The sequence below is a fragment of the Lepidochelys olivacea genome (assembly GCF_965140295.1).
Source record: "Lepidochelys olivacea isolate rLepOli2 genome assembly, chromosome: 9".
Classification (NCBI taxonomy): domain Eukaryota; kingdom Metazoa; phylum Chordata; order Testudines; family Cheloniidae; genus Lepidochelys; species Lepidochelys olivacea.
Window position 1 is genome coordinate 43,852,523 of NC_140419.1, and position 26,568 is coordinate 43,879,090.

The following is a 26,568-nucleotide window of genomic DNA, read 5'->3' on the forward strand; positions in this document are numbered from 1 at the left end:
TGTAACAGGACCTTTCTCTTTGAGTTCCAATTTGGAAGAATGCAACCTCCTTCTGCTTGAGTTTACAAAGGTGTACATTTGGCATGATGATTCACAGTTCCCAAGCAGATATGGATACATAGGGGAAGCCAGTTGTTGAGTGACCTTCCCCATCAGTCCCAATGCCTAACTGGGCCATGAATATTTCCTTGTCCAGTTTTGCTGCAGGAGGTGCAGGGAAATCAAAGTAGTTTGCACAGAATCCCCAGAAGCATGGGGCCCCAGTTTGTTCCTTGTAATTAAGGATGCAAAAACAAGAACTACAGCAATGACTGAATGATTAGTCTGTCTGTGTCTATAACTTTGTCCATGGTGATAGGATGAGGATGCTGATGGAGGCAGGCATTTACTGTGTGAGAACAGCTGATGTTTTTCAGATCCAAAGGTCTAAGGTGAGATTGCCCAGAGCCGGGCCCTACGTATGTATATATCTGAACTGCTCCTAACAAAGTCATAATGACAAAAATAATGCATGACTGAGATGAAGACCGCTGATGTATCAGATTATGCTGCTAGAAGGAGTTCTCACAGTACATCTAAGGCTGAAGCCTAGCAGGCAATCGGATCTTCTGAGTTGCTGACCTCTCCTGAGAAGCCTCATTTCACTGAGTAGAACATTCCCCTGCTGATCGAGAAAATGTACAGTGTTGCCGACTCTTGCGATTTTACTGCAAGTCTTGCGATATTTGGTGTCTTCCTGAAAGCCCCAGGATCCCAGTGATTATGTGAAAATCTCAAATTTGATTTTTAAAGCAAGTTTCCAGTCCTTAGAGTTGTGCAGAAAAGCTTGAAGCATAAACCTGAAAGGTTCAAACACCAAAATACAAATAAGAAACCTGAAATGTTGTTTTGTTTTGTTTTTTTTTTTTTAAATCTCTCATGATCTTTTTGGGGGCTGACTTGTGATATTGGAAGGGTTGGAGTTGATAATACTGCAAGAAATCATGTCATTTTATGCAGATTTGGGGTGATGAAAGAATTGTTTGCACTAATTACACTATTTACAACCATGTTTGCTTTGTAATATGTTTATTGACCCTGACTCATTACGGAAAATCTGTGCATGTTCATTATTCTAATGAAAATAATCTGTAAAATGTTACCCTCTCATTTTCAGTGTAAATATTTTCTCTCTGATTGATCTTTTGTTTCTTTTTTTTTTTAGTTACACCAGCAGAGTTGTTTCCAATGGACTTAAGGCACAAATTAATAACCCAGAATTGAAAGTCAAAGGATTAGACCCTCTCATCAGTCATTTAATTGACAGACTTCATCATTTTAACCAGGTAAGTAAGTCTCTCATTTAAAAGTTTTTCCACATTGGGTCTTAGAAGGGATCTGAAAGTAAAAACACTGGGATATATTGTATGCTATACTGAAGCACAGAACCAAAAGAACAGCACAGTGGAATGGTGGTAAACTGGTGTATAAACTACTTTTGTGCCTTGGGAGCTGGTCTAATTTATGGCACCCTTCCCACAGCTGTCAATGGCCTGCTCTGCAATCCAGAATTCCTGTAGTGCTGAGGACTGGGGAGATGCCTCCTTATCTGCAGCCCCATTCATTACACAGGGGCCTGTGACAAGTGTGAAGTTGCCTATGCCATCCTGTGGTGTTCCTAGGCTGGTGGAATTTTCCTCCAGCCTGGAGCAGACTTGTTTGCTGCCAGAGTGGATCCCCAAATCCGTGGTGACTGAATTCCATAGAATACCGTAGTCAGGATACAGAGTTTGACTAGGTCAATTAACCTCGTGTGCAACTTTCAAACTGTTTCCTTGCCTGAGTGTGATTTCTAACCTTTCCAGCCATAAAAGGAAAGATGATCTGCCAATAGCTTTACCAGAAACATGATTAACCTAGTCTGCATAAACTTTCAGCTCATGCTTCCTTGGTTGTGCTTGCTGTCCAACCTGAACTGCTGTGTTTCGGTGCTGAATCCATCATGATTCTATTGTACTATTTCTTCAGCACAACTCTTTGCAAGTTGCAGAAATAGCGTCAGTCTAAATGAGCTAGAGCTAACAGATTTAACAACAATTGATTTTCATTTAAAGTAGACGTGTTTTCTTGTCCAGTTGAAAGAATATTTACAGCTTGGGTCTTCAAAGTCTGCAGTGTTTACACATGAACTCTTCCCTAATTTTTCACCATAAGAGAGTGGTATAGCACGAGACTGAAAATAGGCAGTTTATGGGCAATGGTTATTGGACCTGACCTCATCTGCTCTGGAAGGTATGGAAGAGAAAGTAATCTGCACCAGATAATGTACTAGAGTGAATTATTTTCTTCCTGGGTCTGGGAGGAAGCAAGGAACTGAATAGCTATGACTCTGTGTCATAAGTTGGTCCTGGAGAAGCACAACTTTGTATTGCTCCTTCCCCAGGATTTGTGGCAAATCCACAATCTAGCCATCAATTAGTACTGCTATTAAATTTAAGCTGGTTCTAATATTTATCTAGGCTGAAGATTTAGGGATTCTTTGTATTATGCTGTTTGATTTAACTTGCCATTGGGAATTATAACTTCCAGAAGGATGTGGTATTTAATATTGCAGTGAAATAAGTTTTATTAAGCTAGATTGGGTAAAGTGAGTATTCATTATTTATTGGCTTTTGCATGTTATCAAATAGTGTTAATTTACTTTATAAATAGTAATTATAATTGATCTGTGTAATAGTGTTCTATAAACTCTGACAATCAAATGTAATTAGAAATAGATTGTCTGTCTGAATGTCTGTATAACCACTATGCTGGTCACGCAGCTCTGACCCCAGCAGCCTGTCAGCAAACACCAGCCATGCTCTGGCTTCCAGCAGCCTTGGTTACTACTTGCAAAGTAATCCCAATACACCGCCAGTCCTAGATTTCCCCCGCGCTGTGCAGCTCTTTCAGGTCCATTGCCCCTTTAAGGAGATCAACATAGAAACATAAAATCGTAGGATTGGAAGAGACCTCGGGAGGTCATCTGGTTCAGTCCCCTACATTCATGACAGGAGTAAGTATTATCTGCACCATCCCTGACAGGTGTTTGTCTAACCTGCTCTTAAAAATCTCTAATGATGAAGATTCTACAACCTCCCTAAGCAATTTATTTCAGTGCTTAACCACCCTGACCATTAGGAAGTTTTTCCTAATGGCCAACTTAAACTGCCCCTGCTGTAATTTAAGCCCGTTGCTTCTTGCCCTATCCTCAGGGGTTAAAGAGAACAATTTTTGTCCCTCCTCCTTGTAACAGCTATTTATGTACTTGAAAATGGTTATCATGTCCCCCCTCAGTCTTTTCTTCTCCAGACTAAACAAACCCAGTTTTTTTTCAATCTTTCCTAATAGGTCATGTTTTCTAGACCTTTAATCATTTTTGTCTCTCTTCTCTGGACTCTCTCCAGTTGTCCACATCCTTTCTGAAATGTGACACCCAGAACTGGACACAGTACTCCAGTTGAGACCTAATCAGTGCAGAGTAGAGCGAAAGAATTACTTCTTGTGTCTTGCTTACAACACTCCTGCTAATACATCAGAAGGATGTTTGCTTTTTTTTGCAACAGTGTTAAATTGTTCACTCCTATTTAGCTTGAGATTCACTATGACCCCCCAGATCCCTTTCCGCAGTGCTCCTTCCTAGGCAGCCATTTCCCATTTTATATGAGTGCAACTGATTTTTCCTTCCTAAGTGGGGTACTTTGCATTTGTCCCAACTGAATTTCATCCTATTTACTTCAGACCATTTCTCCAGTTTGTCCAGATCATTTTGAATTGTAATCCACCAAAGTACCTGCAACCCCTCCCAGTGTGGTATTGTCGGCAAACTTTATAACTGTACTCTCTATGCCATTATCTAAATCATTGATGAAGATATTGACCAGAACCAGACTCAGAACTGATCCCTGCAGGACCCCACTCATCGTGCCCTTCCAGTTTCACTGTGAACCAGTGATAACTACTCTCTGTAAATGATTTTCCAACCATTTATGCACCCACCTTATAATAGCTCCATCAAGGTTGTATTTCCCTAGTTGGTTTATGAGAAAGTCATGGAAGACAGTATCAAAACCCTTACAAAATTCAAGACATACCATATTTACCCCCCCACCTCCTGCCCCTCCCACCACAAGGCTTGTTACCCTGTCAAAGAAAGCTGTAAGATTGTTATGACAAGATTTCTTGGCAAATCCATGCTGATTGTCACTTATCTTATTGTCTTCCAGGTGTGTGCAAATTGATTGCTTAATTATTTGCTCCATTATCTTTCCGGGTACCGAAGTTAAGCTGACTGATCTATAATTCCCCAGGATGTCCTTATTTCCCCTTTTTATAGATTGGCACTATATTTGTCCTTTTCCAGTCCTCTGGAATCTCTCCCATCTTCCATGACTTTTCAGAGATGATCGCTAGTGGCTCAGATATCTCCTCAGTCAGCTCCTTGAGTATTCTAGGATGTATTTAGACCCTGGTGACTTGAAGACATGTAACTTGTCTAAGTAATTTTTAACTTGTTCTTTCCCTATTTTAGCCTCTGATCCTTTCTCATTTTCACTGGAATTCATTATGTTAGATGTCCAATTTCACTAACCTTTTTTGTGAAAACTGAAACAAAAAATCATTTAGCATTTCTGCCATTTCCTGTTATTGTGTAATGGGCCTACCCTGTCCTTGGTCTTCCTCTTGCTTCTAATGTATTTGTAGAATGTTTTCTTGTTACCCTTTGTCTCTAGCTAGTTTAATCTCATTTTGTGCCCTGGCCTTTCTAATTTTGTCCCTACATACTTGTGTTATTTATTTATATTCATCCTTTGTAATTTTACCTAGTTTCCATTTTTTGTAGGACTCCTTTTTGAGTTTCAGATCATTGAAGATTTCCTGGGTGGTCTCTTGCCATTCTTCTGATCTTTCTTATACGTTGGGATAGTTTGCTCTTGTGCCCTTAATAATGTCTCTTTGAAAAACTGCCAACTCTCTTGAACTGTTTTTCCCCTTGGTCTTGCTTCCCATGGCATCCGACCCACCAACTCCCTGAGTTTGCTGAAGTCTGCCTGCTTGAAATCCACTATCTTTATTGTGCTCTTTTCCCTCCTACCATTCATTAGAATCATGAACTCTACCATTTCATGATCACTTTCACCTAAGCTGCCTTCCACTTTCAAATTCTCAACCGGTTCCTCCCTATTTGGCAAAATCAAATCTAGATCAGCCTCTTCACCTTCTGAAATAAGGTGCCTTAAATGGAGTTACCCAAACAATTCACAGCTCTGGATTAGTTTTAATTAAAGAACAAAATAAATGTATTTAACTCCAAAGAGAGATGTTAAGAGAATACAAGTAATGAGTCATTAAAGTCAGAAATGGTTACAAAAGAAATAAAGATAAAACATTTTCTAAATTTAACAAGTTAGACTTGCTTCAAGGTAAAGTTTTACCACAGGTTCCCAATATCATTGCTAACCAACTTTCAGGTCAGGATCTGCTCCCAGAGTCTATAGGCTGTTTTTTTTTCTCTCCTTAGGTGGAAAAAGAGAGAGATGGATAGAGAGAGATACTTGAGGTGCTTTTGTCCTACTTTAATAGTTCAGTCACCCTTTGAAATATATTTTCCTGAGAGTTACCCATAAATAAAGTGCCTTTCAGCTGTGAGGCTTGAGACATGAGACTGTGAAAGAGATTTCATGCTGTTTTCTTGAATGTGGATGTTTTCTTGTCTCCTGTCTTCCCTCTTGTTTCAGGACCCTGTTTACAACTTATATGTGAATTGAGGTAAACATACATTCCTTTGTTTAGGAGCTGCTTGACCAGTCCTGCCTAATCAGGGCTACGTGGGTTTGAACATGTGTCACCAACATCATGCAGGGAAAATTCATAACTTCACATATAACGTTTTCCCATGGTATTACTAACCAGCAAGTTACTCAATTTCAAATGATACCTCACAAGGCATATTTTGTACAAAGATTATTACAGTGGTGTATAGGGTGTGAATATAAGGGTGCATTCAGTCACACAGGTGAATTGAATTTAAAGAATAATAATTCTCTTTTATTTCCCCCCTAGATAATATAAAGGGTGGAATTTAAAATATGTGACAAATAATGTCTTATTTTTGTTTATTCTTAACTATTTGAAATTTGCTACTTGCTGTGTGTAGTAACTTCAGGCTTTCTTTACAGAATGGATTCTGGAGAAGGATGGGGTTCAGAGGGTAAAGGGGGGTAAGGAGGAATGTGTTTTCTCATGAGTGATTTGAAACAATGACACTAGTAAGCGAGCATCTCTTTGACTGATGTTGCTTAACTGTAGAAACATAAGTCCCTCCCTGGAAGGGAGAGAAACATGGATTTTAAGAGTGCCAAAGAAGCTGACTGTGAGTCTGAAGGATCAGTTAGGGATGTAGGGGAGAGAGAATAAGCTCTGACATGTAAGACCTAAATTGGGCAATGAAGGAGATTTTTACCCTCTATAAAGGAAGAAAAAGTAGATTGAATCTGCTGACCAAGTGATGCCCACGGTCACCAGTGGAGTTGAGGCGCTAAAGTCCCTGACCTAAACAGCATCACGTAGAGATTTGCCTCGGTGCTGTGTCAAAAGTCCGTGTTCATGCAGAATGTCTGGACGTCTATCTATAACTCTCTGATTCTGCTCTGTTAAGGTGCAATTTTTTAACAGTGAGGGTAATCAACCATTGGAACAACTACCCAAGAATTGTGGTGGATTTTTCATAAGTGGAAATATTTAAATCAAGAGAGGATTGTAAAAGATATGCTGTAGTTGAAATAAGAATTAATTCAGGGAAGTTCTGTGGGCTGTGTTATGTAGCGGGGTCTGGGGTGGCGGGGGAGGTCACACTAGATGATCAAGGTGGTCTCTTCTGGCCTTAAATTCTCACACTCTGAACAGCTGAGGATCTTTTGTGTAAAGTAGTTATTCCTTTGTGTAACTTCGTGAGGGGTGATTTTACCTCCAAAGCTAAAGAGGCGGCCAGTATTAATATCCTCTTGGTTCCTAAACCCTTCATGTTTGGTATCAGTTTCAGGAATGGAAGCTGGGCTCATTGTAAAACTACAGTGGTTGGTATTTCTCAGCTGGTACTTCACAAACAATCTGTACTGTACAACTTGTTCACTTGTAACATGCATGTAGGGTGAAATCCTGCCCACACTGAAGTCAAGGGAAGCTTGTCCATTGTCTTCAGGTGGAGCGAGTATTTCACCCCTAATATTTTTCAATATCAAATAGATTTGCAAATAAAACTGGCTCACAAATGCTTCTCAGAACCAAGATTCACTAAATTTTGCATTCGGCCCATTCTATTGTTTGCATCACTGACATATATATTTTAATACTCTTTACTCCAGTTATAGAAGCCGCCTCACATATCAACAGAATTATTAATTGAGTTACAATCGCAAAATCCTTATTACTCTTGATAATGCACAAGCATCAGATCAGATGGACTCCCAGGTTGATTTTGAAGAAATAGCAGTGAGAAATAACATGTTTTCTACTCTTTTGTAAACAAAGTTGGTGTGATCTGGGATTCACTGAGAAATGATAAATATGAAATCCCACACTGCCTCTTTTTAGAGGCACTTTTCAGCAAATAGCCATGCTTAGGTATTTTTAATGTATTTTTTCATTTGCGAAGTTCAAACATGACAGACTTTGAGACTGAGGTTAGAAATCCTAAAGGATCAATTACATTGGAAATTTGATGAGAATGTTAGGAAACTGACAAAGCATTTACTGCAGGCATTCTCTAAGATTATATGTTCTCCAATTTAACTCTCCACTCTTTGTCACACTTGTGTGTAATAAAACATAACCTATGTCCTCTGACATTTCTGAGACTACAAAGATTGTAAGTGTTGCCAGGAAAAGACGTGAATATTCAAAAGTCTGGTCCTAATTCAGCAAGGCAATGGGACTTATATGCACAGGTTAACTAAGAAATGCATAGACTGCAAATGAGACAATTTTAGCAAAGATTGAAGTAATGGCACTGAAAGATTTGTTACAAGTACTGTGAGCCAGCAATAGTTGAATCTTCAAAATGGATTAAATCAGGTTAAGTATAGGACAATTCAGTAAATTAGCTTACCTAGGTGCTTAACTGAAATGTAGGTACTGTATATGCAACATTTTCAGGCTGATATAAAATTGACCACCTAAGCATATGTGTTCTGAGACTTTTTCTATTATAAATAAGTGTAGAATTGCATGGCAGGCTGAAGATTGTGGAATTTACTCCCACAGAAACTGAGGGTGACATAACAAACCTCATCACTTTCAGATCCAAATATAAACTACAGAGGAAATGATATACAGAAACTATATGCATGCAAATCTCACTGGTAGTTTCATAAATACTAGCAGGAAATGTACATCGCCAGTGAGAGCTAAAGACAGACTTAATGAAGTCTAACATCTATTCTTTAAAGTTCTCATAACATCAGGAAGCTTGAAAGAGATTATGTGACTTTTTCTGTTTATTCTTTTTATGCTCATTTTCACTACTACCACAGGGGGTAATGATGGCTGATCTCTCACTCCAGAAAAACCAATAGGTGGATTACCAAATTACCTAATCAATTTTGCATAGTCGTTTCCCCACACACACACCTTCTCCTCCCCTCCTTCTGTTTTGTTTTTATAGTGTGCATCTTAATTATATCTATAGACAGTTTCTTTCCCCCCCATAGCCACCCTCCCATGCTGGGAGTCAGACATCTCTCTCTTTATGGGATGGAAACTTAATGCTCCCAGCCCTGAGATAATGTATGGCCCTTTTCCATAACCCACTTGAAATGAAGAGATTCATCTCCGCATTTAGCACAATCCAGCCCGCTGAGAGACAAAGACCCCAGGATCACATGTAATTTTCAGTTTCTCAAGAAATATACAGGCACAAGTATAATTAATATTTCATAACACATACTTGAGGAATCCGATCTTGTCATATCTGTCACAGAAAAGATGCCACCATCGGTTTGACCCCAGTATAAAAAAAGTCTAGCTGTAATTTAGCACTCTTTGGTTTCTTTGTGAAAGCAAGCACGTTTCTGTCATATACAGTTCTTGGTGAGGCATCTTTGTTTTCATTGCTTTTGGCTTTTCTAATGTATTGTTACATTGCCTTGTCAATCAAAGATGAGACAAAGTGCCCTGCATTCTGTTGTTGGATACCTTTGATTACCCCAAAGGAATTGTCTTTAAACACTCTTTCTCTGTTAAGCAGTGCATTGTATAGCAGTGCTGCCTTGAAGTGGAAGACTTTAGGCTAAGTGATGGCACTTCACTGTAAAATACTGCCCATATATGAGCAGTAATGCCTGTAGATTTCAGATGAGAGTACTCACTGTTTAGCTTTCAGTTTTACTTAGGACCTTATATTTAACTCAATTGCTCCAGTTGGAAGAGAAAATAAAATCACAGGAAACCTGCTGCATACATTGGGTTGGGGCCACACAGGGACCTATCCATACAACATAGTTATGTTCCTCTCTGAGGGCATTGTGAGCTACTGCTGCCCTGAGAAGAGTAATTCCCTAGGCCAATTTGGAGCATCTGTTTTTACAACTTATGAATTATGCTCAGACTCCACAGGCTTAAAACTAGAGCTGAGAAAATTATCATTTTTGGATTCAGTGGCCAAACCAAAAAAACACTCCAAAAATTTGATTAGTTTCAAACCAGAACTGATTTTTTATCCAGTTTTCCCTCACAGAAACACGACACTAAAAAAAAAAAAAAATTTGGGTCAAACAAAACAGATTCAAAAACATTTTCTAATAAAAATATTGATTCAAAAGCACATTTTGAATCAACATTTCATTTTGAAATGACACAGTTCATTTAGAGACCAAATGTTAACACTCCCCAACTGGGATTTTTCCATACCTCAGGTAGGATACAAATGGGCTACAGGTGGGAGACCCAACAATGGTAGGAGACAGTGTTACTGCGGTCCTGCAATGGACAGAACATGGAGAGATTTAGATCATCAGGAATGAGGAACTGGCCCCAGGCCCCCTGCAGATCTCTGCCTTCCATAAGAACTGGTGGTCCTGACCATTGTTCTCTGCTACACGTCCAGCCCACCTCAGAGGTAGAAAAGCAGCTGACCATGGGTTGAATTCCTCCTTTAGTGAGTCCTCCTTTTTGTGGTTTTTAATGTCAGAAGGGGGTGTCTTTATTCTCTGACAGCCTGAACCCAACTTGTCAAATTTTTAATCACTATGATATCTATATTCATGATTTCTGCTGCTGTATGTCTCCCCTGACCGTTACAGCTGCTTTAAACAATTGAGCTATGCTGTATGAAAATGACCTATCTTCATTTTATCATTAATGAATTTCAACAAAAAGTATTATCTGTGACCCTCCTTTTCTGGAGGCATTGAATGTAATCATTAGAAATACAGAAAGCCAGCAGCTTTGTTCAGCAAACAATATCTGGTCTTCTTTGAAATGAACAAAAATGATTATGTAGATTTAGAAATATACTATTACAGATTCTTATGCAACTTCAGTGCACTGTGTACCAGGAAGAAGGAAACTATAAGAAGGAATTTTTATATAAAAGAAGGGATGGTTTGCCCCATAACTGCTATTTCAACACTTTATATGGGACCCAGTCTTCCCCTGTTGATGTTAATGGATGTCTTTCCACTGGTTCATTAGGACTTGGATTGATTCATAATTATGGTTTGTAAATCTGATAGCTCTACATCAAAACCATAGGTTTCCATATAGCTCTCTGGAGATGTAACAGTAGAAGGTTTTAGTGATAGTCATGTGTGCTGATCCCTTTTGCTGATGTTATTATATTACTAAAACCATTTATTAGAAGCCCATCATCATGGTATCTGGATGCCTTGCAAGTTTTAAGTTGAGACAATCAGCATCTCACTAATAGAGACTATCCTGCCTGCTGCTTTGCCAGTCAGGTAGGAAACCAGGAGTTAATCAATTGTGAAGACTTGTGCAATCGAGGTGCTTCTGGTGACTAGGTTTAATAGTGACACTTTAATAGTGACTAGGTTTGCACTTAGTTTGTAGTGCCACAGAGAGGAAATTCTAAGTATGTATTTTGCTTTTAACTTCCTTTCTATGTAACCAAAGTTTAGGGCTGCTGAAGCGAAATTCCCATTGTGTTCATTCTCATGCATTTAAGAGAGAATTTTATTTTCCTTTTTCCCACGAGTCCATAAAAAAGGAGTCCATATTGAACTGAGTTTTGATGGTTATTTGTTTGAGTAATTTAATTATTGATGCCCTTTAAAAGACGTTAATCTCTCCAGATGAGAGGCAGAAAACTGGGAATGTGGCAGCCTATTTATTCATCAAAGGCATTGTCAAGGCTTGTGTCTTTTCTGTTTGGGCACAGCAGCAAACAACTTTAAAAGTACAAGCCACCGTAGCTTTTAAAGAAGTCCAAATTAGCTAGAATAAGTTGGAAATGTTGCTGGTTTTAAATGTATTAAGATTGCTGTGTGTACAGTATTTTGGTATAACCAACAGTCTCTACGGGGATCACCACTCCCACTCCAAAACCTGTGCAGGGGGTCATGAAGGGAGGAAAACTCCATGAGAAGTAACCCTGAAGTAATTCAAAAGTAAAACCCCAAAAAAAGTGGTCAGTGTACATGACTACCACTGAAACCTCCTAATGTTGTGTCTCCAGGGGTATCCATCAAGGAGACACTCTCTAGAAATGTCAGCAGTTTGCCTTCCTAATCCAGATTTGTCACATTCCCTTTGAATCTTGATTAGTCTTCTAGGGACAAGAGCCGTTCACATGGTTGTGCACAGATAGTATCCAATAGTATCCAAATTCACCAAGGAGCTGAAATAGTGACATTAATTAATTAATTAGACCAGTGTAAACCCCTATGCAGGCACAGAATGTGACTTCTACAGGTGTAGCTAAATTTAGAATGTACAAAAATAAGCTACACCAGTGCAGCCCATCCCATCAATTGAGTGAAACTGGTGCAAATTTCCTTAAAGTAAACAGACCTCAGAAGACATGATTAGTAAAAACATAGTTGAATTGTGTGGAGATTTATTTAATCTCTTTTTCATGTCCCACTCGTGCAGTTATAATTGGTTACTTTTTAAGCTTTTTCTAAACATTTTCAAAGGTTGTCCAGTTTTTCCCCCCAGAGATGTGCTCAGTTGCAAAAACACCCCTGGAGCAAAATTTTAGGGAGAGTATCTGATAACATTATAATTTACTATTAATTTAGGACCTGAGCCAACAGGTATTCACAACTCCCACTGAAATCAATGAAGTTTTGTTTACTTTAGGACTGCAGCTTCAAGGCCACTGTTTTTTGTAAAATGTATTGACTTGAGATATAATTACACAGGTAATTATGAATTAGGAACATTCTTCAGAATTAAAATAGCATAAAGGTTTACCAGAGACAGAGATCATGTAAAATGCTGACTCAATTAAACACAAATAAAACGGTTAAATAAGACAACTCTGAATCTCTACTAAATCCTACATATCTTATGTGTTGTCAAATATATAATGCTAAAATGCCCATTTATTATTCATATGTGGTGTCTTAGAGTATAGTATACCATTTGTCTCAAGTATTATCAAGAAATTATTTGCCCAGATGGGTCATTGTGTATGTTTTGTTTTGTTTTTGTTCATTATGGAAAATTAATTGTAAATCAAAATCACATACTGGCTTATTGCAGTGACTTGAGCCAAATGAGGAAAAAATACTACTGTTTCCATTTATAGCTGAGCCGAAACATTTCATGTGTGAGAAACACAGAAAAGGAATATCTCATCCTTTAAAGAGACAGTCTGCCCTAGGATGTGAATGTGTGGCACTAGTCAACACTAATTAGCTGGATCCTGAGCTGCTGTTAGTTGGCATAGCTCTATTGAAATGAATTGTGTATCTTGTGTGATGAGTGGAAGAGGAGAGGGAGGGGCAGGTTTCAGAAGGGATCTAATTTGTTGTGTCACCAGCAGCCCAGGTATGCAAAACAGGCCTGGGCTGGTATCTCTGGAGCTCTAGGACCTCATATGTAACAGTGGGGCCACTCAGGATGGTTACTAATGATTGCTTTCCTATAAATCTGCCTTCCACTTCGCTTATAGACAATGAAACAGATCTGGCCTGAAGAAAGCTGTGCAGAAGCATTCTAGGGCAGAATTTGTCATGTTGATGTCATTTGTATTAAAACAAATGTTAGGAAAGGGTTAGAAATGCACTCATTGAGTTAAGCAAGGCCTGCAATTAGGGACAATTCTTTAAGGGGCTCATAAGCCCCCACTTGGGAGCTCTGAATTAAGTCAGACTAACCCAGAGAGTGGAACAGGTAATTGAGTTAGCTCTAATTGAGACTGACCATGTAACTTCTAACCTTCTTCTAGTATGTCTGCTCTTATGGGTATCACATTTGTGTAAAGAATCGGCATTCACTTTCTCAAGGGTGCTTTAACTTGTGAGCTATTTTCAGTAAAATCTGTATGGCCAGTACTGGCTTTTTCCTTTCCTTTCATACTGCTGCTGTTCTGCTCCTGCAGCAGCACAATACTCCCCCTGTCTCCAGGAGTGGACCCAGAAGTGAAGACACAACCTTTATGAGGCAATGAAAGGGATGTGGCCCTGCTCTCTCTGTCCCAACTTATTACCATCTTGCTGTTGACTCCTTCAAAGCAGATGTATGCATTTGCACTCCTGTTTTGTTTCCAAAAATGATTTGTGGCTGCATTTCTGGCAGGGAGCTCTGGTCCTGTCTACCAAAGGAAGCTATTTGCTACTATGGAAGAATGGGCAGAGGCAGGAGCCAGGAGGGAGAAAACTGCTGTAGGATGAGTGAGTGATGGAGACCAGAGGTTGCCTTGTGGATAAGGGGGAAGGGAACTTGTTGTGGGAAACCTGGCTGTGGGTATCCGAGGATAGCTGGCTCTTTGTCTGTGTGAGGAGGAAAGAGCTAGGGAGAACCTTCATTCACTAAGGGCCAGATTGTGACACCTTGCCCACACTGACTATTACTCCATAAGCAGTCCTTTGTGAGGTAAGGTACTATCCAACCTCTGTTAAGGAGTGTCAAACTGGACTTGTCGGAGGACATCATTGTCCTTGACCAAAAATGTCAAATGAGGTGAAAAAGGAGTGCATATCTTTGACAGAGGCATTAATTTATTTTTAATAGTCATTAATTTTTTATTTTAATTTTTTAATATGTAGAGTATGGAACAATTATAATTTACATAGGGACATGTGGAGGTTTATTTAAAGTTACAAAGTATTTCATTATTTTTATTTCATGGTTGAAATTATTGCATTAACCCAGGGTAATGTTCTCATCACTTTAACACATGACAGTGGTATGTGACATATTGGAATATTGCCACTTCTTGGGTGGTTGTGGCAGCCAGTATTTGATCTCATTCTGAGCAATGCATCCAAGGTATGGCCATATGTTTATTTTGGGAGTTGACTTAAATCAGAGTATTAGCATGGAAAAGAGGACGGGAGAATTTTGTAGAAGATCATGGTTCATTTGAGGCAGAGAAAGGGCCATCAGACTGATCTTGGTCCAAATGTGGAGTTGGGGCAAAGCTAGCAATTTTCTTGTTCCCAGTTCAAGCGCTGAATGAAGAGGATAGATAACCCCTCTCCACAAGCACTATCCAAGTATTTGGTTATTTCATACGCTTTCAGAAAAGATGTTCTAAGCAAACAATTTAAAACACATTTTAATGAAAACAAATCTACAAGTTATTCAGAGCCCAACATTTTAGCATCCAAAGCTCAAACCATTAGGTATTAGCTATGTATAGTGAATGGATTATGATTTATCATTTGTATTCCAGTAACACCCGGAGCCTCCAATTGAGATCAAGACCTCCTTATGAAAAATGCTGCACGCATATAGAGTGAGAGATGGTCCCTGCCCAGAAAGGCTTACAAACTAAAGCCCTAATCCTGCAAACTGTAATGGTCTGCCTCTGCAGCATCCCATTGAAGCCAGTTACAGGCATTACAACTTGCAGGATCACCACCTAAATAGATAAAACTGACATGGTGTGCTGGAAAGAGATGTATCATACAAACAGAGCAGTGGTTTGCAAGACTCAGCGCAGTTCCATGATAATCTTTGGGTGGGTTTTATTTTAATGTATTTGTATTTATTTATTATACATTAAATGTATTACAGGGCAGAGTGGGTGAGGAGAGGGAATGATAGAGAGGACCATGGGGGTCATTGTACTCTACAAGACTGGAATACAAATAATTATTATGTGGATAAACCTAGCTACATCATAATGAGTACTTTTCACTTTTTACTATTTCTGATCCAGGAGTGGAACTAGAAACTGAGCACCAGATCTGATACTCTATATTTTCACAGGCTCACCCCACAATAGTCCCATTGATATCAGTGTGACTACTCTTTAAGTAAGATGCTACTGAACATGAGCAAGGGTGTCTGAATGTGGCTGTGAATGAGTGAATTTCAAGAGGTTTATATGTGCCAGGAATGCAGGATCCAGCCCCAAACTGGCATTGATACCAGCAGATTGAGGAAGCCATAGTGCCATTTAGCAGAGACTCCTCTATGACAGTATAATATAAAATGTCAGAGTTCCCTACCTACCCAAATATCCTTTTTAAATGTCTCCTAACTGTAGCTAGAGGATGTAGAGAAGCTAAAAGCTATTAATCAGTTTCATGCAATTTGTATTTCAGTAATAAATCATGCATTCCTTTTTTAAAAAGCATATGATGTAGGTGCAAGAAAAGGTCAGACAGACATCCTGATATCATAGCCTAAAATCTCTAAAGGAGAAACTAAGGTCCAAGAGCAGGCATCAGAGGAGTGCTTGATCTGCATGCTTTTTATCAGTTACTTATCTTTGGATTTCAAAGAGAAAAGCCTGATTTTGAAGACAAGTAGTACCTGGAACAAACCTTGCAGTCTTTCATTTCCACTTCAGGAAATAGTCACATATTGTTCTTATAAGGTAGGAGCAATTCCTCTTGTTTATTAGAGACAGAATCACTCCAGTGCACTTGCATCATTTGTCAGTTCAGCAAATACCGTCCTATAACAGAGAGACATTTAGTTTCTCACCATATTATGCTCCTCTACAATATTGTTCATATGCTAAATGCAAAGCAACTTAACATATTACTTATGTCTCACAACCATCCTGACTGGGTAAACTTAAACACAAAGACTAGCCTAAAATCATGCAGTGAGTCACTAGTAGAACCAGGAATGGATCCCAAGACTCCTTACTTGCATTCTGTGCTCTATTAGTTCTTCCGCTAAACTGGATTCAGGTAAGAACAATATATTTAACTGTATTAATCTCATGAGCAAGAATTACCCAAATTGGTGTTCTAAAAATTGTGGTTAAAACTCCTAATTTTATGAAAGCATCATGGGATCTTTTATGACCACAAATGGTCATGACATCAGTTTTACATCTTATCCAAAAGATAGTACTTCCCGCAGCACAGTGCCCCTGGTGGATGCTGGGGCATTTGATTAGCGCTGAGTCAGTGTACCTGCCACCTATTTAATCCCCCTTCCTCTTCTCTGCTTTCTCGCTCTCTCTCGCTCTCCTCAAAAGCCTCCCAGATCCTGGAACAGAGCCCTCTTCACCTGACTCCAAACTTCTAAATACATCCATTAAGCTGGGAACTGGTCTGTGTTAATAGGGTTAATATGCTAAAGTGCTGTTTTCTCCTTAATGTCTTGTAAGAATTTCCCACAATAAACTTGCAGTAAGCAGTGGGTGACTGACTTTGCCAATTCTGTCCACATATCTATTCAGGGGACACGATCATAGGACCTAATCACATCAGCCACACTATCAGAGGCTCGTTCACCTACCTGCACATCTACCAATGTGATGTATGCCATCATGTGCCAGCAATGCCCCTCTGCTATGTACATTGGCCAAACTGGACAGTCTCTACGTAAAAGAATAAATGGACACAAATCAGATGTCAAGAATTATAACATTCAAAAACCAGTCGGAGAGCACTTCAATTTCCCTGGTCACTCGATTACAGACCTAAAAGTCACAATACTACAAAAAAAAAAACCCTTCAAAAACAGACTCCAACAAGAAACTGCTGAACTGGACTTAATTTGCAAGTTAAATTAGGCTTGAATAAAGACTGGGAGTGGATGGGTCATTACACAAAGTAAAACTATTTCCCCTTGCTAATTTTTCCCCCTACTGTTACTCACACCTTCTTGTCAACTGTTGGAAATGGGCCATCCTGATTATCACTACAAAAGGTTTTTTTTTCCTCCTGCTGATAATAGCTTCCCTTAACTGATTACTCTCATTACAGTTGGTATGGCAACACCCATTTTTTCATGTGTTCTGTGTATATATATCTTCCTACTGTATTTTTCACTGCATGCATCCGATTAAGTGGGTTTTAGCCCATAAAAGCTTATGCTCAAATAAATTTGTTAGTCTCTAAGGTGCCACAAGTACTCCTCGTTCTTTTTGCTGATAGAGACTAACACGACTACCACTCTGAAAAATAGAACATCTGGTTTTAGTTATATTAATTATTTTCTCCTCTTGCATCAAGGCATAGCGATATGTTGACAGTGTGGCTTCAACTCTCTCACTAATGCCAGAAGATTGAGTAGAAATTTTAACCCCCTTGCTTTAATCTTAACTGTTACTTTTTACTAGCATTTGGCTGTTTACATTTTTTTAAAAAAATACTTTATTTACTGATCTTTCTTACCCAAATTAAAATATTTTGTTTCCAGCTATGAGCCTATCTGAAGCCCATTTTGAAATAATCAAACACAGTATTTAAAGGCACCATAAAAGCTCGTTGATCAATGGCAGCTGATTTCACCAAGTACCACACAGTCTATGCAGTTTGCTCCCAATTCAGTTCACCTTTGTGAAGATATGAGGTCAGCATGCAGCCTTGTAAGAAAAAACATAGTAGGGAATAGAAAGGAAAACTTTAACTTGGTGTTATGGGACCAGCACACAGATTCCCATAAGCATCATCCAGTTTGTCTTATTGGAAGACAGCACTAAAATGACTAACAGATTAAATGGACCAGCATTTGGTGTTGGTGTTTTGAACAGCAGGAGTATGTGCTTATCAGACTGTACCCCATGGTTCTGGTGCATTTACAAATATGGCCCGCTTCTGAGCATACACGAAACACCTGCCACATTTATCTGTGACTGTATGCATGAAAGTGCCCAGTGAGGTGTAGTGTGAGGTGATTAACACAAAGAGCCATGCTTTCAGGTGCAATTACAAAGCTCTCTAACCAGGAAGCTCCCCACTGCAACACATCATGGCCCCTCTGGTAACTGTGAAACTCTATAGCCACTCCTCATCTGCCTTTCTTTATAGTAGAAGATTAAAACTTAAATTATAAATCAAAGTACATACACACAACAGTTCAAAACAAACTTCAGATTCCTTAAAAATATTTACACTACTCTGTCCCCTTATCAAGTGCATTTAAATAGTCCCAAGAAGTATGCTAACGATCAAGCTGATCAGTTTTCCAGACCATGTTCTCACTTCTGTTGAGTTTGCGTGTGTTTCCTTTGGAGGGCGGCCTCACTTCCTGACAGCGTACCTGCAGGTTCCAGATCCTCTCTTTGTTGTATTGGGAAATATTGAAAATAAACAGAGTTCCTCCAGAGAAGTCCATTTGTAGTATCCACTAGGTAGGATCTGGGAGTTGCTGCCAAGTTCCAAACAGTTCCAAACGTCTGGAAGCTTTTGAGCTAAATTTTGTTTCCTGGTCTCAGTTCAGGTAGTACGTCTGTTCGGTGCTGAACACGGAGATTTTATTCCCGATGAATTTTCTAAATACCTTCAGATCTGGCCACTTACGGTTAAGCTGTGTAGGTGCCACAGGTAAAGATGTCCTTAGTCATCTTCCCATCAGAAGTTCTGCTGGAGATAGTTCAGATGCAAGCAGTGTTGGACTATATGCCAGGAGTGCTTTATGTAGGTCCACTGATGTTTAGCAGAAGTCTTTTTAAACTCTGCATTGCTCTCTCCACCCCTCTGGGGGTAATGTAGACTACTACAATGATGATCAAAATCAAAGTCCTTTGCAACAACTAGAAATGTTTCAGAGGTAAATTGAGACTCATTGTCAGATATAAGGACTTCAGGACTCCATGTCTTGCAAATGCTGACATTAGTTTCTGGATGACCTTTGCCAGCAAAGTGTGTGTGTGTGTGTGTATATACATATAGCCGAGTCAATATATCTGGAGAAATAATGGACTACAGTAATGTATGTGTGTCCTTTCCAGAAAAAAGAAATCTGTGGCTACCCACTACCAGGATCTGACAGGTAGCTTTGTAGAGAGTAATGGTCCTGGTGATTGTTTGTTTGTTTTTTTTCCCTTGTTACATATCTTGTAGCCTATTAAGATCTGGATTTGCCTATTCAGACCAGACCACCATACAGTTTGTTGGGCTCATGCCCTGCATTTGTATATACCTTGGCATCCCTCGTGGATTTTGGAGACCATCCCTTTCTGAAGAACTGCAGGAATAAGAATGCATCATCCTTTCAGAATTAGGCCATCGGCCATATGAAGGTCATTTTGGTCCTGCCAATATGGTAGCAGGTCTGTTGGAAGTTGACTCCTTTGACTCCACCCTCTTTGGCAAAGCTGAGTCAGTTTCTGACAAGTCTCATCCTTTAGTTGTTCATCTCTAAATTTGCTGAAATCAGCTGGCAGATGCTGGAATTGTTGCCAGAACAAGGTCGTTGTAGATTTTAACATCTTTATCTAAAATCTTTTCTTCTTCCATTGGTGGCTACTCAACTGGTGCTCTATACAGAGCGTCTGTCACTATAGGTTCTTTCCCTAGTATGCATTCAGTGTTGGAAGAAAATCACATAAGCTGTTGTCCAAATCTATGAATCCTAGGTGGAAGGTCATCCTGTGGTTTAGAAGCCAATAATGCCACTAAGGCCTTGTGTTCTGTTTCTGTGTTAAAATTCAAGCCAAATATGCACTGAGGCATTCACAGACTCAGGTGACTGCTGGAGCTTCATTTTCCACATGAGCATATCACTGTTTAGTTTCTGAGCGACCTCTTGATATGAATGCAATAGATCTCTGGTCTCCTTCTGGCTGCCTTTATGTGAACAGTGCTCCTGAACCATATAAAGATGTATCTGCTAATACTGTTGTTGGATAAAATAATGAGGAGTCCTTGTGGCACCTTAGAGACTAACAAATTTATTTGGGCATAAATACAGTAGGCAGGTATAAATGCTGTATTTCCACTCCATGCATCTGATGAAGTGGGTTTTAGCCCACGAAAGCTTATGCCCAAATAAATTTGTTAATCTCTCAGGTGCCACAAGGACTCCTTGTTGTTTTGCTGATGCAGACTAACTTGACTACCACTCTGAAACCTGTTGTTGGATAGTTTACTGAACAGTGTTTCAAAGGTGGAGATGTCAGTAGTTCTTTTATTAAATGTGTGTTGTTGTGAGCTACCCCGGATCCATGTATTGTGACCACTAAGGAAATCTCATAAGGGCTTTGTTAGATGAGCTAACTTTCGTAAAAATTTCCCAAAATGTTTTGTTATGACCAAGAATCTTTTTACAGCACAAAAATCTCTGGGTTTCTGTAAAGTGACTAATGCCTTGAGTTTGCATCCAGCTGAATTCCTTGTTTGCTAATTATGTATCCTACAGATTTTATCTGTTCCTTTCCAAATTCACATTTCTCTTTCAGAGTGAGGTCAGTCTGTAGGAAGCATATCTAAACTGCATGTGGTCACTCATCGTGTTCATTTGTATTTCTACCATATAGCAACACAACATCCGCACAGCAAAGGATGCCAGGCAAATCTGACATGATCTGAGAGATTCTCTTTTGAAAATGTTCTGGTGCTGAAGATATACTGAGTAGAAGCTGACTGAAACAGTACCTTCCAAATGGTGTGATGAATGTAGTTAATGGTATAGTTTCTTTAGCAAGGAGGGTTTGCTAGAAGCCTGCTGTAACTTTAAGTAGTCTTTGGCTTCTGATAATTGAGCTAATGTTCAGTCAGCTGCAGGAAGCATGTGTCTTTCTCTGCACACACTTTTATTAAGTTGTGTCAGGTCCACACAAATCCAGAGCAAGGGGCTGTGAGAGCAAAGAGGATCGCTGATGGCACTAACCTATTTTGTACTCCCTGAGAGCTCTTATATTGCCATTTCTTCGCAGGGCTAAATCTCATGTTTCCCAAGGAACTGGCCACAAACATCCAGTGTATTGTTACTAGCTCCATGTAGGAGTTTATTAGGTCTTTTTTTTTTTTTTTTGGAGTTGTACTGATTGCTGCCCCAATATCAGTTTTAAATTTAAGATGTTTTGACCATTTAGATTCATGCTTGTGTACCAAGATGTTGTCTGTTCTGTTGAGGTTAACATCCCTAGAAGTATGGACTCATTGTTATCTGATGATAACACTCCCTCTTAGATTGTTTCCACCTGCACGTGATTGCAAAATATCCCATTTTGTGGTGTTTCCTACACTCTGCTTCTTCATTGGTGCCAGCTGTGGCTAGGTGTCTTGCTACATCTTCCACAGCTTTTCCAAGCTTCCCTCCTTTTAAGGTTGTTTGGTCTCCCACTCTCTAGTTGTGCACTGCTCTTATGTTAGAAACTTTGTCTGACTGCTTCTGTCACATTTGTGTCTTTTCTTTTCATTGTGTCGGTATCGTCTGATGCAGTCTCCCTTATTCTGCAACATGTAAGTCACACTGCTGTTACCTTATGGTTGCTTGCATTCTTACTTTTCCTATAGCTTTTGTTACTGTGAGATCTGGGTCTAACTGATGCTGTGCTGATAAATTGGTGTCTCTTATGCCAACAACTGTCCTCTCTCTTATTAGTTCTTCTTTTAGTGTTCCATATTTGTAATGTTCAGCAAAACTGTGAATTCCAGTGATAAAAGTTTGTTGTTTCCCCTTGTTCCTGTACCTCTTATTACGTTTGGTCCTTTTATACCTGTCTGCCTATTACATGGGATCAAAAGCCTCTTTCACTTTGGAGTATTCTGCCATTTCCTTAGTAGTTTGGGGTTACGGTCTATAGAATGTTAGCAGCAGCGTCACCAATGGCACGTATCATGGCACGTATCTGGTATTCTTGTGCTTTCTCTGTTAAATCAGAAGGCATTCAGAATCCTCAAATCTATGGATCCAGCAAGGCCAGCTGTCTGAGTTAACAAAATCAAACTTCTTTAACAGAGACAGTGGTGCTATGAGCTCCGTTGCTGCACTGAGACACGGCTCTGCCGCTGCATATTCCACTGGTCTCCTTCCTGATTTTCCACTTTCCCTCACTCACTCATCACTCTGGCAGTCTGGGGGTCTCTCTTCTTTCCTTGACTCCTTATTTAGAAAGAGGGATCCACTCACTTCTGACCCAATGTAGTGTGAGGACACAAACACAAAGAACCAGGCATGCCTTAAGGAGTAATTAGAGACCTCCCCGTCCCTATCCAGGTAGTCCCTATATTTATTACATCCCGGTTATCTCTGGTGTCTGTAGAGACCCAAGAATGCACTCCACATGAGGGCTTGGGATCTGTCTCCATGAAAACACCTAGGCCCTAGCCTCATGTTCCCAAAACACCTCTGTGGTTATTATAGTTGATGGTCCCTTCCTGTTGCCAGCACTGCAAATATCAGGTGTTTACAAAGGACTGTTTAGTGACACCTACAAGCCACTCTGCATCCTGGGGTTGCATGCATGTAAATAAGATGATGCCGAATTTATTCGTCTTGCCCTTTCATGTGCATCTGAAGTCAAAGGCTCCCTCAATGTGGTCGTTTGGGGAAGGGAGACTATTTGGGTTTGAGCGCACAGGGATCCAGAAATAAAGGGTGCCCTTTAAATTATGCAAAACATAATTTTGCCCAGAAACTAATAGATTTTGCATTACATCAAAACTAATAGCTAAAGTAACAAAATGAGAGGTAGTCAGTAACAACAGGGCTGCTTCATGTACAGAGATTTTAGGTTTTCGTTGCAGCTTTCCCTACTTCACCTTAGAACTGTGCAAAAATGCCAGTGTTCACACAGGATGAAAGTCATCTCAGTGCTATGGATCTATGCACCATTTAAGTCCCACGAACATCCCTTAAGTGCTGACCCTCTGTACAGAATGAATTTCACTCAATGTCAATAGTTAAGTGTGATATCTGAGCTTTTCACAAGTTGTTCCAGATGGAATTTCACTACTGCATAATTTTAACATTTCTTCAGAAAAGAGATTTTTTTGGTTAGGAAAGTGATCAAAACTGTTTTTTGTCTCCTCCAAAAATCCAAACAGTTCACACAAAACTATTCATATATTCACAGAAACGTCATCTCTTCCCCTATTTGGTTCTGACTGAGGCCTTGATTCAGCTAGGTACTTAAACATGTGCCTAACCATAAGCGTGTGAGTAGCCAATGAGACTGTGTATTTAAAATTATGCACATACTTATGTGCATTGCTGATTCTGAGTGCACACGCACAATAGAATTCAATGTCAAAGCAACCACACACACACACACACACAAAACACTTTCACATGCCACAGTGGCATCTGAGAGGGTGAATTTTGGGGGTATCTTCAAATCTTTTAGTATGTTAAATTTAAAATAGCAAATCAAATGCTAATGAACACATTCAATTATTTCCACCTTTTAAAAACTGTTTCCCAGATCTCATCTGAGGCTGTGGACACTTCTCTATACAATCAGCATTCTTCTAATAACTAATTCAAATGTATTCAGTTTAAATGCAGCTTTTTAATGGCCAGAAGTAAATAGATTCCAGTATAGACTTTTGATAGATAGCATGCAGTGTTTCAGGTGCAGCCATATGTTCCATTCCATCTCAGACTTGCAGACATGACCAAAGGGTGTTCAATGTCATTTCAGTCGTCTGTGCCTTACTTTGTTTGTTCCTCCTGGTATCTCTTAGACGAACCTCTCTCGATAGAGTTTTTCAAAATGACATGTTTATGGGAGTGAACTGGCAGACAAACAATGTACTGATTGGATAATATAACGAAATATGATTTGTGCTTCATTGCAGTAAAATGATGCAGGACCATATTTGATGTGGCATTTGAAATAGGAGAATCTAATCATATAAAATGGATTTCAGAATGGTAATTGGAAAGTTTTAGAGTTGGCTTTCTTAGACGATATAATTGGGCCTGGATAAAGTCATAAAGTGAGGGCTCAGTGCCTTGTGGAGTTGAAGCCTCTTTGAAATTCTCTATAAAAATGACCATTGTGCCAGGGACTTGAATAAAACTTTAATATTAAGGCGCTTTGTTCCATGAAGTTTTAGTCTCAAAGGTAATGTTGAGTCATGCAGCATGATAAAGGAATTTTAACTGAGGTGCTTAAAAATGAAGCTCTTTAAGTATAAAAATCCAATTTTGGACTTCATTTAGAATGTTTATGAACCATACAAAATGATATTATACTTTCTTATCATAAGAAGTATGTCAGTTATTGGTTGAACACTTTTTTTTAAAGGATTTTTTTCCATTCAATTTTACTAATCACTTCCAATTAGTTAGTATACTGAAAAATTACAAAATGTCTATCACACATGGAATTTACCTTTGGCCTAGTAATTTGATATATTACTGAATAATCCAAGCGACAGATGACAAATGGCTATTCAGTTCTGAGGTGCTCAAGCACAGCTAATATACTTAGTTTATATTGGAAAACTGAATAATTACAGTTTGCAATAGGAGGTCTTAATTTAGCACTGCAATGTGCTAATAATTAAAGATACAAACTAAGTTTGAAGGCCCAGAATTGGAACTATAATACATCAAAATAGCAATAATTTGATAGGGAAAAGTCCCTTTGGATTTTGAATATCTAACGGATGCCTTAAAAAAGCTGCTTCTTATTTTTGTACAACCTATAATTTTTTATTTTGTGCTCTTTTTACTTTGCATCATCTAGTGGCACTTCCAATACTGTGCTAAAAACAATGTCAGTGCATTCATTTGTGTGTGTGTGTGTGTGCAATTTGGTGCAACTATAATTGAAATAATTTAATGATCAATAGAAAGCTAACTTCAATATCGTACAAAATGTCACACTTTGCACAAGGGTAAAGTACTGTCAGTCTCATAAGAGGAAAAGAGAGAATCAAAAAACCTGTCTCTCAGATGGCAGGTTCAGGTTCCTGGTGCAACCCACTGAGGTGGTGGGGGGTGTTAGCTAGACATCTCCTGTAACCCACTGTGTGTGTGTGTGTGTGTGTTACTGATCCACAGGGGATATGAGTCTGTTACATCCCCAGCTAGAGAATTTTGCCTCTTCAAGCTGTAGCAGCTCATGCTTTTAGCTCTGGAGTTGCTGGGCTCTTTCTGTGCCTTCCTCCCCTCTTGTGAAAATAATATTGATCGCTTCCTCTCTCCCGTCCTCCCCTACAATTTCTCTGGCTTTTGAGGAGACGGGGAAGAGCTGGGCCTGATTCCTGCAGCCACCTTGATGGGCTGCTTTTCTCCAGGTGACACATGGGAAAGACATCCAATCAGAGAGGGGTTTCTCCTGGGCAAGGCTAATAACCATGTGCCATCTCCAGCAGAGCTGAGTTGGCAGCACTGGTCCCATGCATGTTATGGCTACTTCCCCGAGCTGCCTATGGGCCAGAGCACTATATGGAACCTCTGCAGCATGTGTACCATGGCCCACTCCATCTCTGCCCCTCCTGATCCCAGCCCTGTTTCCTGCCTGTCCCCTGCACAAGGTTTGCAAAGAGGTCCTTGGGAGCTATCATAGCATTCCATCACGTCTGTGCTGGAGAGATCTTCCCCCGGCTGGATATGGGGCTTTTAGGGCCTTTTTACATGGTGAAAATAGCTGGATTCAGGTCTAAGGATCTCATCTTGAGTGATTTACATAGGCTGCACAGCCATCACATGGATGGGCACAGATTAAGGGCCACATGCACTCTGCTTTTGCACATTGAGGGAAGCTGAAACCTATGGGTCTGGCAGGGGGAGAGCGGGAGAAGCAGGGTGAGCTGGGTAGTGCACACTTAGCCCCTTATTCAAACCCAAACTCAGTCTCTTCAGGGATTCTGATCCATGAGTGGAGCTGGCTATGCTTTGACAGACACTCAATTCATCTCCCTGTGCAAATTAGTGTATGTTACTGCAGCGATTCACACGTGTTTCCTCTACCGTACCATGAGCACCCCAAAGATGAGCTGCAGGAGAGATGGCAGCTGATATGGGAGGTCTCTTGTCAGGGCAGCTCCTGTGGGAGAAAATGCTGTCAAGGCCGAGAGGGAGGCAGACAGCAGCGATTCTCCAATAAAGAGGAAATGTGGTGGGTTTAAACTCTCTGCATTTCCACTTCCCAACACAGGAATAACCAATGAGCAATAGCATAGGGCGCAAAGGACAGTGAGCTGAGGAATAAGGGGTTCGGTGAACTCATTTTCATGAACTCTCTGCCACCCCCATATCCAGATAGCTCTG

General features: G+C 39.7%; 1 protein-coding gene across 3 annotated transcripts in view; it reads left to right on the plus strand.

Moving 5' to 3' along the window:
* Positions 1-26,568, plus strand: part of LOC311526006 (glypican-5-like) — a 601,789-nt gene that overhangs the window by 375,926 nt on the left and 199,295 nt on the right. For all 3 annotated transcript variants that reach the window (XM_084638602.1, XM_084638600.1, XM_084638601.1), the window contains one exon: positions 1,205-1,325. In XM_084638602.1, the coding sequence (XP_084494728.1) occupies positions 1,205-1,325 (121 nt within the window). The remainder of the gene's footprint in view (positions 1-1,204; positions 1,326-26,568) is intronic.